The 17,274-nt window shown below is 47.6% G+C and overlaps 1 protein-coding gene across 1 annotated transcript in view; it reads right to left on the reverse strand.

Annotated features, from left to right (window-relative positions):
- GFRA4 (GDNF family receptor alpha 4) overlaps positions 1–17,274 on the reverse strand; it is an 83,848-nt gene that overhangs the window by 11,225 nt on the left and 55,349 nt on the right. The window contains exons 2-4 of the mRNA XM_009681842.2: positions 11,525–11,803; positions 7,679–7,759; positions 2,620–2,965 (exon numbers count right to left, since the gene is read on the reverse strand). Of these exons, the coding sequence (XP_009680137.1) occupies positions 2,620–2,965; positions 7,679–7,759; positions 11,525–11,803 (706 nt within the window). The remainder of the gene's footprint in view (positions 1–2,619; positions 2,966–7,678; positions 7,760–11,524; positions 11,804–17,274) is intronic.

Below are 17,274 nucleotides of genomic sequence, written 5' to 3' on the forward strand. Positions count from 1 at the left end.
CAGAAGTCTTAGTAGTGCTCCTTGCCTGCATTAGCCTTTGACTAGCACTTTCCAGACCACTTCCCTCCCCCTCCACAGCCTTCTCTTTTTTTGGCTGTTTCACTCCCACTTCTGCCCCACACCAACCCCTTTACCCTCCTTCTGTGCCACTGCCAGGCAAATTCTTGCCCACATTTTTGCTGCATTGTTTTGGGGAAGGAGGTGTTAATTGCAGATTTTACACTACTCATGTTAGCAGAGCCCACATCTCAAAGCTGGGGAACTCAAGGGGTTACAGCTGTGAAGAAGGTGAGTGAAGACTTAATAGCACAGGCAGGATTAGCACTGTACTATTTTACTCTATTTATTCAAAGTGCCGTGACTTGTTCCTGGCTCTCCTTGCAGTTTCTGCACCGCTGGCTTTGACCAGGTCACATGTTAACCCCTTGCTCTGGCCATGTCTCTAGAGGATGTTTTATATTATGCATTCAGAGACCAAGGAACCAGATAATTAACAGCTCTACTGCCTGCAGGAATGGCTTCCAGCCTCCCGGGAAGCAACGTTCTCCCCTTTGAACCTCTTCTTTCCCACATGGCCCTCTTGTCTTGTTAGGGAGAAGGCAGTACCAGTCTGTTTCAGATTCCCTAGATAGCTGAGGGAAAACTTTGAGCAAGAGCTGCTGTGGCTCTGGGAGGGGATTTGCATCTTTCTGAGTCACCTTCAGCTCAATGGCTCGCTATTCTTGTTCATCCCATCGGCTTTTCTGGGGTGCTTCCCAGAAGAAACAAGAGGGCGTTAACGACAGTCCACCCTTCCAAGAGGATGTGCTACATGCTGCTGCCTTCACTATCCCTTGTGAAAATAAGTGATTTTTTTTTTTCCATTGTACTTTAAAAGCGATATCCTGGTGGAGGATGGCTGTTGGAAGTACAGCTCAGGAAGTCTCAAAAACCAAAATAATTAAAGATTGGCGGAGTACTGCGAGAGTACAAAGACTGTGAGAGCTGGGCCTGTTCAGCCTGGAGAAGAGAAGACTGAGAGGTGATCTGATCAACGTGTACAAGTGTCTGAAGGGGGAGTGTCAAGAGGATGAGGCCAGTCTCTTCTCCGTGGTGCCCAGCAACGGGACAAGAGGCAACGGGCAGAAACTGAACCACAGGAAGTTCCACCTCAACCTGAGGAAAAACTTCTTCACTGTGAGGGGGACAGAGCATTGGACCAGGTTGCCCAGAGAGGTAGTGGAGTCTCCTTCGCTGGAGACATTCAAAACCCGTCTGGACGTGATCCTGGGCAATATGCTCTAGGTGACCCTGCTTGAGCAGGGAGGTTGGACGAGATGATCTCCAGAGGTCCCTTCCGACCTAAACGATTCTGTGATTCTGTGTGATTCTGTAAACGATTCTGTGATTCTGTGTGATTCTGTACTGGAAGAAGTGTCCTACGCAAGCCTTGTTCTTGTGTTCTTCCCCAGGTGTCTGCTCTTGGCCACAGCTGCACACAGGACACTGGGATGGCAATGCCACTGATTTGGTGCAGTACGACTGCTCTGACGGTCTTACACCTCTCACAGACGGGTGGGCTCCACCCTAAATAGCTATGGGTGGACTGACCTTCTGGAATATTAAAGGCTTTCTGAAAGATAGAGGAGTGAAAATAGCACATCAGAGAAGAAGCACTTAAGAGGGTTAAGCATATGAGTGTGCACATTAGGATAGGTCTGTGCATGCTTGCATGCACAGGCCTTAAATGGAAAGGGAGGAGCAAACCACCCCGGCCATATATTTTGCAGTAGATCTGGAGTGAGACCCCTCGACTCTGAGATCCCTGCTGTAGTAAGCGATCCAGCCTTACAGGCAGCTGCTGGCTGGGGCTCACACACAGCGCACTGGTGTCGAGGTAGAGGAGGAGGTATCAATTCTCTTTCTTTTCACGCTTAGGATTGAACCATGTCTCACTGGTTCTAGTTAAAAATGTCATAGTCAAAGGCATCCCTAAGAGCTACTGTTAGCAGGTGATCCCATGTAACCAGGGAAGACCCAGCAAGAACTTTGCTAAGAATTTATACAACGGAAAGCTATATTTTATGCATATGATTATTTTTTTCTTATCAAAAAATAAGAAAAATCATGGGGTTTTAGGTATCTACAAGGGTCTGTGACTTGGGTGCTCCTGAAAGCTAGTCTAGACTTGGGGAGATGGAGACAGATGGATTGGTGAAAGTGGCTGTAATGACACTCCCTGCGCCCTATGCCATCCCTGCTCAGCTATGGATCCCTATGCCATCCCTGCTCAGCCTGCACCTTCTATTTTCATAGTGGTTCTTTCTTTAGGACCCAATCCAAAAGCCACAGAAAAGGGCCTTTTTAAGCTCCAGCAGAAACTTCTCAAATTTCCCAAGTGTGAAGGCCCTCCATATCGGGAGGACATGGGTCATGAGAAAGAGTCACTCAGGCTCAGCCTACATCACTGGGCTGTGACGGGTGCCTCCGGACGGGATCCTTTGGGCAGGTGCACCTGCCGTGCGCCAGCTGGTCGCAGCTCAGGCACTGCACTGTCCCTGGTGTGTGAGCCACAGCCTTGGCCAAGGGACAGCTGTCCCGGTGCACCCTGTGTCTGCAACCCCAGTGCATGAACATTACCTGCAGACATAGTTTTCCCGGCAGGAGTCCAGAGGCGCCAGGCAGTTAGGTTTCTCCTTGGACTCATAGGAGCACGCAGGAACGATGGTCTGCCGCCGGCGCTCGGCACACGCTGTGTCGTCACAAGGGCAGAAGAGCAGCTCGTGGGTGTACTCGGGTGGCACACGGTCGAAGAACTTGCGCAGGGCCTTGTGGCACTTGGAGCGGTTGCAGGTGTCAGCCCGGGCCAGACGCCGGATGCAGAAGGAGACATACTCCGTCCGCAGTCGCTGGCACATCTCATCTACGTTGCAGGCCTTGGCAGCGTCCAGGCACCGGTTCACCTGGGTCACCTCGTTCTCGGACCCTGTGGTACGGGCAGGAGGCACCAAGGGGGTTTAGCGCTCACCTCCCTCCTGACAGCACCACCCCATGACAAGACCTTTGTCCCCATCCTGTTCCCGTTCACAGTCACCTTGGTGAGACTACCATCCCTTTGGGGAGGCTGGGGCAGGGGCAAAGGCCGGGCGGAGCCAAATTCTCTTCCCCTATTCACCTTTTCCAGCTGATGTTGTGGGCACACAACAAATCTCGCTCCTCAGAGCCTGCTCCACCAAGCTTCTCTATATAATAAAATGAGGCTTTGCTCTGCCCTGGACTTCCTGTAGCACTTTATCATCATGATTTAACCACCTCAGAGTCTGGGAAAGACAGCAGAAAGCTCATCTGCTCATTGCCAACCCTGTGTCCAGCAGCATGATTGGATCTTTATTAACCGACCCTCTTTTTCCAAAGGAGAAATAAGTCACCTAAGATTGAACACTGACTCAGTGGCAAAGACAGATATCCTGGTACATAGGTCATCTGCGTTAACTCTTGTACCACGCTCTCTCTCACGTGGCTCTTGCTCCCCTATGCAATGAGTTTCCTCAGGCCTCTCTGGAGGGGGCAGGTGTGGTTTTGGCATTTTTTGCGTTTACCCACGTGCTGCAGAGCATACGTCCTGAGTGGTGGCACTGCCTTCCCACAACTGGTGGGAGAGAAGCTACGGTCCAACCTGATGCCTCTGGGGTCTTGGTGTTGCCTGCCTGCAAGCACAGAACCAGCAGGCCTTTCCCAACAGCCTTTACAAGGTCATCCCTTTGTCAGCTTCGGTGAAATTGCTCTGCGTTTCCACTCTCCTAAGCAAGAGGAGAATGACAAGTTCGAGCCCAAGATTAGCAGCCTGAGTGACAGAGCAGGGGGAGCGATGCAGATACGCAGGAAAAGCGGGCGAAAACCTGCAGTAAGGGCAACAATTAGAATAAGAAAGCAAAAACTGCAGTGACTGATGAGAAACACTCCTTCTTTGGTAGGTAAAGAAGGGTCCTGAGAGGTTACATGCCAACAACGTTCTCTGTAAATTTGGGGAATAGGTAAGAGGGAAAGATTATCTGTATAACTGATTTCAGGGCTACTTCAAAGATGGACAGGGCTCTTTTATATAGGGGAAAATGTTACAGAAGCCCTGGCAGGAGTCAGCTGAGTTGTTAGGCTCGCTTTCTGATAGAAGAGATAAGATGAGGGTCCTTCAAGCACTAGAGAGAAAACGCATTTGAAAGCATTCTTCACCTCTCTGAACTAAGCCCATGACCTGAAGCACACCAGAAGGACTTTCTACCAGCAGAGAAGAATTTTTCACAGAGGAAAAAATCCCCCGAATGATAAATTTCAGAGGCGGAGTCAGGCGCTATCTGTGGCGAGGAGTTAAAGCAAGCCGATCATCAGTGACAAGTGTTAAAACATCGACAGCCTTTCTGAGCGCTTCAAAACTGGCTGCATTCTTTCATTTTCATTGATGCTCTCAGATGCTCCTTCTGCTAGCTGTTCATTTTCCCCTTCCTCTTGTCTTGACTGTTTACTGTGCATGGGAAGTTGAATTCCGAGTTATGCAGTTATTTCACGATGGCTGAAATTCTTGCTCTGTGCCTTCGTACGATATAGATATCTCCCTTTAAAAATGCCCAGAGACGAATATTGTTAGAGCATCAGTTTACACTGGGGAGCTATCAGCAAATGTGTAGGAAACAGTTACTTAGAATGATTTCATTACCCATTCAGCTAATGAATCAGAGTGAGCACGCTAGCTTTTCTCCTCTTCCCACGCAACAACGAAGGATGTACTTTTTAAATCACTACTACAATTAAGGTGGGGGGATACAATTCCATTTGTACATTTTTAATGAGGACTATATATTATTTATGTAAAATTAGGTTAAAATATCTGTAGCTCTAACTTGGCATGGGGGCATGTGAATGCCTTATGTTTTGACACGTTCCTAGGAATTTTTTTTTAGATTTGAAAGAGGATCCTATAGAAACCCTGAGCCTGTAATTCTGGGCTCTGGACAGATGCAGGGCAGTAGGTCGTAAGATGTTGTAATAGAAGGCGTTGATGAGAATAAATAGATTTAAAAAAGGTAAAATCGAAAGGTTTGATGTCCCTAGATGGGTGCTGAGTCCTTTGGTATATACCCCTGCTGCTCCGGGCCCATTTGCTTTGCTGCCCAGCTAGTTTCAGTCTGCATTAAAACCTGGCAATGAGTTAACCGTGCGTAAGTGCCCCCATTCCTGGAGTTCTTCTCGCTCTGAAGAGCCCTGCAGGACTTCTCGCTCTGAAGAGCCCTGCAGGACTTCGAGCAAAAGTGGGAAACTCTGGTAAAGAAGGCCATGACCCAGCAAACAGCTTTGTGCATGCTTCACTTTCCATGCTCAAACCAGTCAAGTGGAGTCAATAATAAGATGTGAGGTCAGGGAGAACCTCTCCCCCTTCCCCTTGCCTGGTCAGGTTGTCAAAGGTTGATGGATTAATTTGCTTTTGGATATTTTTACCTAGCAAGTGCCTTGCCATTGCAGGCACTGAAGACATCTGCTGGCTGTAGGGACGTGCTGCTCTTGGCTCGCTTGGGTGCACTCCAGCCCCAGGCCCCAACCCAGAGCCGGGTGCCAGTTTGGGAAGAGCTGCAACAGGACTGCTGTTTAGGCACATATGCCTGTGCAGCACTCGGCTGTCATCTGTCACTGACTCAGGTCTAACCATTGCTCAGCCCCCTTTCCCTCCCAGATGGAAACTTGCAGTGGCCCTGCAAGAACAAGAAGGCTCCAGCTGCTTTCTCTCCCCTCCCATCACTAACGGTTTCCCCTCCTTATCCCACCAGAGGATGTCTGAAGGTCAGCCACCGTACCATGCATCAGGATAGCTTATCAGAGGCACGCATAGAATACATTACCTGCTCCCAGACAGGTAATTCAGTAACAAAAATGACTGCTGGTAGAACTTCCCCACAGCTGTGGTGCATAAGGAGAGCTGAACTTCCCTCGTGATGGCAGCTGTGATATTAGTGATTGATGACTTAATAGCTACTGCACTGACCTTTTAACTGCCAGGCCTGGAGTTCATACCCTCAAGGGGGTTGGATGGTGTCAAGCAGCTCTGCTTGCTTTATTAAGGGGATTACATGATGCAGAGCAGAGCGTAGGTCTGAGTCCCCTCAGGGCACGGGGCTAAAGGCTGTGATTGGGATTAAGTCAGTAGGTCAGGTTACTGACCTTTTTGCCTGCAGAGTTTGACCCTGTAACTGATGTGGAAGCACCTTCTAATACCTAATGATAACCTGCCTAATAAGTTTCTGCATCATACAGGTGATTCACCTGGTATGGAGTATCTTCCCTTTTTGGAAGAGACCCTTCCCAACATATTAAGCCTTTAGGGACCATGCCAAAGCAAGTAATCTGGGAACAGAAAGGATCGGCTAAGAGACCTTAAACTCCAAACAGGGCATAAGAAGAAATATTCTGCCCCTCAGTCAAGCTCTTGAAGCCGCTAGCCACCACTGATACTCTGAAGATGCTGAGGAGGAAGCCTCCAAACCTTGGTGACCCCAGGCAGAGAGCAGGAAATAATAAGACTTGTTGCTTCTGTCCTTTCAATGAATTCATTGCCTTGGTGCCTCTCTTACTTGGGGAGGCCTACATGAGTCCAGGCAGACAGGAGACCCAGAAGCACACAGACCAGGAGCTGTGCTACCTGGGAAAGTGCCATTGTCACATTTGTTTTTTGCAAGATGATCTTTTCTGGAAAGATGACCTCACTGTCAGGAGACTTGAGACAAAGCATGCGTAGAGATTGGCTGACACATCTCCCATCGCAATAATCCTCCATACACACTGACTGACCTGGCTGTCTCCTCTTCTCTTCCCTAAAGCATGTTAGCACCCCCTTTGACAGACAAGGTGTGGGGAAAAGACCAGGAGAATCTATAGGACAATCTTCAGTCAACCCGTGACCTAAGGACACAGGTCAATCTGCATTCAGCTGTGTAAACCGAGGATCCCTAAGGAGAAATGTTCCTTAGGGACTAGACAGAAATAACATGACCAGGTTTTTCATTCCTGGCAACCACTAGGACTTCTTGGTACCAGTCACATCCAGTCCTTACCCAAACTTCCCATCTGCTAGGTTAAGGAGTTTCTACTCATCTTCCTATTCCAAGTCAAGTGGATCCCGATTTTACTTCCTTCTGTCTAGCTTTCCCGCTCAGCTAACTCTCTCTCTCTGTCGTTCATTTGTTCTTTCTTTCTTTTCTTTCTTTCTTTCTTTTCTCCCCTGTTTTTCTTTCTCCCCCTCATAAAAAGGTGGGGGAGGTTGCTTTCCATCTTTCATGCAGTATGGGCTCCTAAAAAGTAAGGATCATCTGACAGTAAAACTTCTTCCACCTGAGCTCACATAGTTTTAGACTCTCAGATTCTTGTCTATTGCCTTAGCTCCAGCCCTTCACAGCATGTGGACGAAAGGGCCAAAGGACAAAAATCACAAGTGCTTCTTCTGAGGTCATGCTCTATCAACAGCTTAGCCCAGGAATCATAGACAGCTCCTTCGAAAAAAGAATGCAAGACCTGAGCCATGCAACTCTTTTAAGGAGCAGCGAGAGACCACAACGAATTCCCTTGTCTGTAGATCTTGATCCCACAGCCAGCACCCCACTTTGAATGAGTCTGTGAGAGAACATCTTCCCCCCCCCCACCCCCCACCACCACCTACCTGCGGTGATGGATGCCAGCCGGACGTAGTCAAAGCCTCTGATGAATGGCTCATAAGGAGAACTCTCCAGGACGTTCATGCCTGGGGTGAAGAAAAGGATAAGCTGGTGAGAAGGCAACCAAGGCCCCTGAGGGATGCCTGCGATGTGCAAAGTTCAGCAGATCCAGTGTAGGTTTGCTTTGTGGGTCCAAGAGGATGTAGCTCCAATCTAAAGGCCATAGGTAAATAGAAGCTCAGAGTCACAGGTACTGATGTGTGGCTGTAGAGGAGGGAATAGGATGCAAATAGCTTTAAAAGATCTGTCACAGCCTTGGAGTAGGGCAATCCCTCAGAGCAACTGCACAGTTGTGACCCTGGATAACTCAAGTCCTTGGCTCTTCTGTGCGGTTTGCTGCTGGGGACATCAGACTATAACACAGGTTCTTGCTCATGGACAGAGTTAAAAACCATCAGCTCCCTGCATATGTGGGGTTTCTGTCACCATTCTTGCTATTTTCTATATGGCTTTCCTGGGTTGGTGGTCTTTACCTATTTCCAGGAAGCAGGTAGGGCTGTGCATGGGATTGTGTGTGCACGCACAACTTTCATATTTATTAATACCTCCCTCTTTCTCTTTGCCAACAGCCCTTTCTTACTTAGCATGGAACTAATGACCCATAGCTCTGGCGGAAACTTCCCCATCTTAATTCTTAAGTTGCTGGGGAGCTAATTCTATTCAATCGGTGCTTCCCTTTCATCCGCTCAATGGTCTGTAATGCCCCATCATCCTGATGGATACCACAGAATATTATTGAAGCAAACAGCTCAGTATTATTTTTTTTTTATTAGACATTTAGATGGATACGGACAGCGGCAGCAGATGTACTGGCTGGGATAAAAGGACTATCAAACCTCATGCTCCGGGCGTATGCTGATCACCAGCTGCGGTCAGGAAGAAATGGCTCCCAGGGTACACAGGCCTGTGCAATTACCACAGGTGCATTACAAGGCAGCTTTACACCTTCATTGAAATATCTTGCATCGTTACTGACTGGAGAAGGGCCCATTTGTATGTTCCAGCATAGCAGTTTTATGTCCTGATGATATAGCACCTTATCAGAGAATTGTTATCGGGTTGTCATCATGTTATTGTATCTCCAAATGGGAAGGTGGCTAAACACAGGCGCGCTCCAGAGAAGCAGAGTAAACAGTATGCTTTGTAAATTCCCTGAGCACGCACTTCCACAATTGATTTTTATAAGAGGGCTTCTAGGAAGCTTTTTACAGCCTCCTGGGTAAGTATGACTGAAAGATAAAGCCCTGCATGGAGCACATGGATTGACTTCCTTTCTCAGTCAATTAAACATGTATAAGGACTACAGAACATGTGACTATTATGAAATATATCTCCCCTAGGAAATTAAAACAGGGAAATCAAAGGTTTGGGAGTATGAATCAGCATTGCAAATGAACTTGGTGCTTGCAAAAATGTGAGGGCTCAGGGCGACACACCAAACAGAGAAGTCGGGGAGAGTCTTGGCAGTCTCCAGTAACAACCCTCTCACAGCCTCCCCCAGGACAGAGTTCCCAAGCTGCCTGGCCAGATCCCATCTTGCCTGGCCAGCACCCATCTCCCGTTCCGCATCCAGAGACTTGTGCCTAGCCTCTGCCCTGTTCCCAGCACCCGTTGACCGTCCTCTCCCTGCTATTCCAGCATTGGTCCCAGAGCAGGACGAGTCCTCCTGGCCCTGCTATCCTGCACAGCTGCATCTCTCCACCCCCGCCGTGTCCAGACTCTCTGTGCTGCCCCACACTGTTCACACCCGGCTTCCAGGCCTCTGGAAAGCAGCTAGAGTTCCTCTGCTCAAAAAAGAAAAAAAAGAAGTCCCAAAGCTGGATCAAAATAGCTTCCTCAGGGCAGCTGTGGGTCCAGATTGATGATGGGCTTTGCACCACCACAACCATATACCCTCTGTTGTAAAAGCTGTGACCACTCCAGAACACATCTGCAAAGCCTTCGACACAAAAATATGGTGGAAGAAAGACCATTCAGGAGCTGCAGGAATGATGGAGACCCAACTGCATCAGTTAGCATGATCAGGAGACAGGAGCTGCATCAGGAAAAAAGCAGAGGAGGACGGGAGAGCTGAACCACTTTCAAAACTGCAGGCCACAAAGGTCAATGGAGAAGGGGCTGTGACTCAAACTCTTAAGAGGAATCGAGAAGCCGGAGTGTCACCTCTTCCCCAGGCATCAAAGCAAATAAGTTAATTTGGTGAGCAATTAGGGGAAGAGTTGGATCCTGGGTGGTGCTGAGACCTCTTATTTCCCCAATCAGTTCATATCAGCAAGCTCACCATGCTGCAAGCCCTGGTACTGAAAGCTTTCTGGGAACTTTAACAAGCAATTCCCATTCTAGTAAGCCTGTGACTTATTGTCTTCATCTTCTTTGTTTTGCTTGGCCTTTTGGCCTATATTATCACCCCTGCACCTTTCCTTTTAGCTTTCAGCCAGCAGCAATTTACTGATCTATTTTGCAGCCTGTGGTTGGAAGGTTCTGCTTTATTCCCCATTTTAATTTTCATGGTGTGTAAAATACTCACTAGCTTGACAAGGAAGAGTTATGGTCACTGAGCTGTATTTTTATGATGACTCTTAAAAAATGTCAAAATCCAAGCTTTCTAAGTACTGGCTCCGAGAACAGTTTAAATTCCAGGTTGATGGCACCAGCTTCAAATCTTCACTATCCCAGAGACGCTGGTACACTTGAGAACCTCCAAGAGAGTGAATGTTTCTAAGTTCACAATATTTTCTCTTCAAAGCCTAGACTTTGTATAGTGTTTCTATAAAATCTCTGGCTCTCAGGGTCTTCACTAACATCAATTTAAATGAAAATAGTACTCTGCATATCCTGCATTTCCCCAGCAAAAAAAAAAACAAGGTATACCAGGCACATCATGAAAAAGGGGCCAAACTAAAAAAATGAAAGGTGGAATCTCAGGATTTCAATCTTATTGTAATGTCTGCATTCATGAAGGACATCTCTGTGCTAGAAAGAGAATAAATTTACCAAGTCCCACCGTATTTGCCTATCATATTTCTCCTGCAGCTCTGTGCTGCTGCCATACCCTAGGGTCCCCTGGCCAGAGCAGGTGCATACCCTAAGCCTGGAAAGGAGACAGAGACATGCCCCTTTAGTCCAAGAAGGTCACACGGATTAGCTGTTCTGTGAACACCTAGACGCCTTGGTCCTTCCCAAAGTGAAAGTGACTTTTTTCCTCAGGCCTAAAGGAGATCATAAAGGAGGTCTGGTTCTTACCTTCTATACAGTGGCCCATGTACTATGAAATTTGGAGAACCTGATCCAAATCGCCATGTAGTCTAGGGGTAGGTGTTCAATTACCTGCTGGCCAGCTGCTAAAAGAGTACCTTAGCTATGCGAGGTGATGTGATAGCACAGGTATATCAGTGCGTCATTTTTTTTCCACCCATGAAACACATTTTATGCCCTTTGTTGCTGTTCTCCTGCTTTCCCTCAGGAAAACTGGCCTCTTGCGCTTTGCCTTAACTATCCTCCCCCTCTTTGCAATGGGGTAGTGCCACCAGCTCAGCCTTTCTGCTCTCTGACTGAGGTTCTGTCCAGGGCTGGTAAGTCAGCCTTCTTCCTGTTACCACTAGTGGTCCTCACTTCCCCCAAAATGCCATTACTGCATGGGTCAGTGTGTCCTAAGATGGAAAGGGTTCGAATAGGGGAGACTTTTCTGCCCTCTACTTTGGTGCTGGGGAGCTCTGCAGAAAGCCAGCGCTACTTGCAATACTTCCCTTTTAGGAATATCTGAAAGAAATGAGTCCCCCTCATTGACTGACCTTCCATCAGTGTGTGGTGGATGCTCCAGTAGACACTCAAGCAGTGCTTCTCCTTTTTCATGCCTCGTTTGCACTTGCAGCCATACAGCTGGCTGGACAGCAGGGCTGTCACCGTGCTCCGGCATTGGTTCTTGGCGTCCGGGCCCAGCTTGTTGGCTCCGTTGCCTGCAATGCATTGCCGGAGGGTCCTGAATTTGGAGCTGCAGATGGGGTCGTTGGTGCAGGATTCTCCTGCTTGAAGGCAGTCCCTGCTCGAGCTGACAGCTTCCGCCATACCTTCTGCAAGAGAACCAGAGAATAGGTGTGAGGTGATGGAGCAACCCCAGACAGGAAATGGACTGCACCTCTCATGGGCTGCACCAGGCTAGGATATCTGTCTTCACATACAGAGATGGAAAATCACCTCATCGCCATATACCTTACAAGCAATGACCCTGTTTCTGAAGTCTTTAAGCAGGTAGATCTCATGGTGGTCTCCCCAACAGGTCAGCCGGAGAGTAAATGCCTGGGCTTACGAATCCTACTCTTGAATTGCCCTCCTGGTAGGACTGAGAAAAACTGGCCACCCAAGTGTTCTGCTACTCCCTCCAGCAGCTTTAGGAAGGAGCAGAAGCAACTCAGAGGAATGTTAAGGAGACACTTCACAATCTGTGATTTCACATCTCAGCCCAGCCCTCTCTTCTGTATTGCAGCACTGTCAGCAACAGTGAGATGCGAGTGTCCTTCTGCACCTGCAGCAAAGGGGCTAGAAGGACAGGTCACCTCCCTCCTTGAGATGAGGATCTTCCTCACTTGAGATTGTGACCTTATCTGGGGTCTGCCTGGAAATGGAATTATGAGAAATTTGAGGAGCCACTGGGAAAGGCCATGGAGTAACCCAAGTTCAACACTTCTTTTTCCTTTTGTGCAGCTAGCGGAAATCAGCAGAGAGTTTGTGTTGTCCAAGGCAATTTATTATGCTGTGGGCTATGCTGCTGACTGTTGGCCAGGGTGACTTGTAGGCTCAGAAGCCTGGCAGGACACTTTACTCGTCCTCTTCCCAAATAGGTGCCTACAGGTCACCCTGGCCAACAGTCAGCAGCCTTTTACTTCCCCAATTCGCCACCTCATTTCTGCCCTTTGATGTGAATTGTAACGCAATCCTACCAAGACCCCAGGCTTTCCTCCTTGCACACAATTTAATTTTGCCTACACCTCTAAGAAGCCATGAATGGTTCTGCATGGGGATGCTCTGACATGGAGTCAGCCCATAGGTATCCCAGGAGTTGGCCCTTGTTCACTGTCACCACCTCTCCAAGACTTGCTCTGGGAGGGGAGATGGAGGGTCAAGGACCAGGTGAATTGCACTCCTCCTGGTTGGCGAGGTGCTCCAGAGTAAGTTAACATAAATCGGGCATGGCTGCACCGTGTCTTGGCGGGTGTGACAGAGGTGGAAACCTGGTTTACAGAAGGGGAGAATTGGTCCCAATGCCTATAACATAATTTCAGATCCTGCTGCACTATAAAAATAAACTGTTGTCAAGACCTGGAAGGAGGATTTCTCAAACTCTTCCCAAAGGAACTGTTTGTCCCTAACATTATTCCGCTTCCCTCCTACTTCACAGGGTAGGTAGGATGGAGGGCTGGTAACCCTGGGGGGACGTGGCTTGCCTACACCTCCTGTGGCTGTGCCTGCTTCACCCTCTGTAAGAAAGCTAGAGGCCCTGGGGCTTTCTCTGAGCCGCTGCTAAGGGCTCTAGATCCTGAGCACACATGGCTGAAGGTGGTGGTATGGTGAGAAAGCTCATCTTCACAAGGTGTGCCAGGACACTGGTGGCACAGGGGGAAAATCACACTGAGTACGGGCAACTTCCAATCTTTGAGGGCCTCTCGGGTCTGCTCCTGGCCAAAGCTGGCTCAGACAACATTAAAAATCCTCTCTCCTCTGGGGCAGATGTGAGGCTCAGATCTACATCACTGAAGGCTTCATGAGATTTCTCCTCTTTCCAGGAGTCTGCTGATTTCTGCAGTGTCTCTTTTTCTTTCTCCCACCTGCAGCTTCCCATGACCTGAATTGCTGTGTCCACCCTAAATCTGCTATTCCTCTCAGTTCACCTCTTGAGCCCGGAATATTAATTACTCTTCCCATGGCTGTCGCAGTGAGTTTGGTTAGAAGGAGCTACTTCTGTTGCTCTTGCTGGTTACAGTAAAAGGTAGCACTGGAGTTCAGATATTTTAGTTATCTTTATTACAGCTGTAGGGAACACACTAGGAGGTTTATCCTGAAATACCCCAATGGCATCTCAAACGCAAAACCTTTCATCAGTCTCCGGACTATTTTGAAGTGCCCTGTGGCCAACACTAAGCTTTCGGTTGTCTCAAATTTCAAAACGTCTCAAATTTGAGTTTCTCCACCCCTTATAGACCTGGTTTATTTAGCTCTCAAGGCCTTTTTGGATCTGTCAAATGTGGATAGAAAACTATTTCCAGCACGTACAGAAATCTGCCTTGGGCTGTCCTATCTTGAACAAATCCAAACACAAGTAACCATTTTTCTTGAAGCATCCTTTGCTCTGCAGTTTCTCTGAGATCTATAAAGTGAGCTGGTCTCTGCTTTTAGATACTGTTGAATTTTCCACGCACAATATTTCTGAATAGACTCTATAGAAAAAAAAAAAAAAAAGACTCACGTTCCTAACTGAGAAACGCAGGGGCAGATTGTACCCTGGCTTTCTCCAAACAATCTCCTCTGGACTAAGATAAAGCATGGCAGATTTCATTCTAGAAGAGATGGCTTTGTCAGTGTCATGTCAGCAGCTAGAAAAGTGGGTTAAAATAGAAATTATGACCCTCCTTCCCCCTCTCCGCTACATGAATTGCAAAAGATACTCCCCAGGACAGTTATAAACACAGCCAGCCTGTAAAAGCTGTAAAATACTTTGGGATCCCATTTTAAATAAATCAAGCAGATTCACCATTTGAGAGATTTTCCCTGCAAAATTTTAAGTAAATATATCCTCAGGCTGAGACTTGCTTCATAGAACAAAGGCCAGGGGTGAATATTTACAGCCTAAGCCCAAAGCATAAAACAGCCCCATTCAGACGTTATGACAGAGGTACTTGAAGCAACTTTAACTGGAGCATCACGAACGACCCATTCTATAATCATGTCACTTAAAAGCCAAGTAATTCAGGGGCTTTTATTGTTAGCAGTGTCTTTGCAACTGAGACAACATAACGCCACGTTTTTCTCCTCATACTGCCCCTGAGAGAGTAATTTTATGCAACATTAAGAGAGCGCCTCTCAGGGAAAAAAATCTCTGTGACTTGTGAAATAGATGGTGCTTCCTAACAGGCAGGGACAAAAGCAAAATCAGATCTTCTTTCCCAAAGACAGAATGGCCTTCCTGATTTCTCCTTCAGAAATAGCACCTTGAAGACTCTCCACTGTGAGAATTTTCTCCACCTCTGCCCTGACTAATCCCAGGTCAGTAGGGCTTGGTATGTGCATTGGGCTGTTTGGGGCTCAGGCTTTTTGTGCCTCTGTTGTTCTAACAGCAGAACTTCTAGCTCCCTCTGCTCTCTTTAAAAGGCCATTTGTCTGGATTTTTATTCCTCACTTGCTGCCAATTTCACACTGTTTACGGTGGGCAGATGGGGTAATGAGTTTATTTTCACATCCTATTTGTAGTCATACTCCACATCTGTTTCTGATCTTGCTTACCTCAGTGACACTTGCATAAAGCTACTGCTAATATGTAGCAGTAAGAAGAAAAATCTGGCTCTTCCCATTGCCTTGACAGACTCATGGTTCTTTCTATACAAGCATCTCACAGTGATTTTTTTTTTAAGACATGTAGATCTGACTCTTCTCTAATGAGACCATTTCCTTCGTCACTGAAATGCAGCTGTGTCTGGGATAAAGAACCGTGAAGGTGACACTGTATATTAGTTTGGCAGTGGCATACAAAATGTTTTGTCTGACTGATGCATCAGAGTGTACCAGCACGAGGCCCTGCCACTCTGACTTTCTAATCCCTGCTGAAGCAATAGCTGGGTTTCAAATACTTTAATGCAGCACACCATTTCTCATGGGAGCTTTGGGTTTGCTGTTCAACCTGGAGATCTGAGATTCTTTCCACCCCCAGTTTTTATAGGTGTAAGATGTGAATCTAAAATGGTTTTACCCTCCTGGTTCATGCACAGTGCCAGGGAGTGACGAATACTGTTGTTATTTCCAAGACAAGCTGTTGACTTGTTTGGTGTTTGATGTTTGCTTTTTAAAATATCTGCTGCTTAGAGGAGAATAACCGCCCAAAGCCTCTAACAAAGTGGCAGAAATGGCTTACTGTCCTTTTCTGGTTAGCTGAAAGCCTTTTATGTAATTCTTCCTAATTGTCCCACGGAAGGGACAGTAGACAAATAGGAGAGAGCAGGGGCCACATTTGGCCTTGCAAGGCCAAACAGTTCATGGCCTCAGGTACCTCAAGCCAGCTGTGTGCAGAAGGTGGAGCCGGTTTTCCACTCCCCTGCCAGATTTGTTTGGCTTGCAAAGCTGCTGACTCTCTTCACGCTGGAGTCAGTCTGCCAGCCAGCATGTAGGCGGTGTAAACACCTGGGAGATGACACTGAAGAGGGTGCTTCTGTCCTGTGATAACATGACAGATGCCTGCAGAGCACCTCATCCTGAAGTAGACACCCATGTGGTTAGCTGCACCGCTCTCAGGATTCCATGGGGTGTGATTTAGTTGCCTGAACACGCTCATCTGATGCCGTTTGAGATGCCCTGCGGGGTCCCACCTTGCCGCCAGTACCTCTTGCAGAACAGCTCAGGTTTCTCATAGGTGCTATGTTGTATTTGTCAGCCCCATGCGGAGGTGATAGATAACCTAGCATATCTCAGGTGGCTCTAGCTCTCCATGGTTAGGCAACTGAATAATGCTGCTAAAGGCAGATGTCTTGCCTGTGAGCTGATTCCCACCCATGCAGATGGGTTGAAGGTCCTGTCTCTCTCTGTGGGCTATAAGAAGCCTAGGAGACCTTCTTCAGACACAGAGACCTAGAATATAGATGTCTACATTTGGTCAGATGGAGCCCATCCTAACAGGCCCGGTGAAATTAAATCTGGGGGACAGATGTTGGTGTTCGCTAATAGGCAAATGCTTGCTGTCCAGAAAATTTTAGCTTACCCGGAGCTGTCAGAAATAAGCTGTTACGTACAGTTGTCCAGGAGGGAAAAAGAATTGGAAAGGGAATCTGGAAGGAAGCCCCAAGTATTCATAAGTCAGCATAAATGATGCAGGAACAGGCCCAGGTGGCTAATGCAGGTGGTCACTGCTAAACCTTGTTTAGACTGTGCGTTGAAGTCCTGACTTTACTGTCAAAGGCCCAGGATCACCTAAGGAATAAGCCCCTGTGTGCAGCTCAGACTTCCTTTCCCATTTACTGTTGAAATAGCTGCAGATTCTGCAAAGGACTGTAGAGGACTGCCTTCACTCCAAGTGCCTGCTTCAGATATGCCTCCAACTGCATAATTTATGTGTTCTCCAGGAGTGTAAGAAGTCAAGGGTCTCAGAGTTTCCCCTCTCTAGGTGTCCCATTCACCGTGGAGCTGAGACACTCAAAGTGCTTGAAGCATGCCCAAGTGAGAACTCTTCACGGGGAACTGGCTGTCCATGTCTCACTAACAAATACTCACATGGACAAAAACACTGCATCAGGTCTGGTATGGAGCAAAGCATGCAAAGGCCAACAGAGCTGCCCCCGTTAGA

The sequence above is a fragment of the Struthio camelus genome, chromosome 4 (assembly GCF_040807025.1).
Source record: "Struthio camelus isolate bStrCam1 chromosome 4, bStrCam1.hap1, whole genome shotgun sequence".
Classification (NCBI taxonomy): Eukaryota; Metazoa; Chordata; class Aves; order Struthioniformes; family Struthionidae; genus Struthio; species Struthio camelus.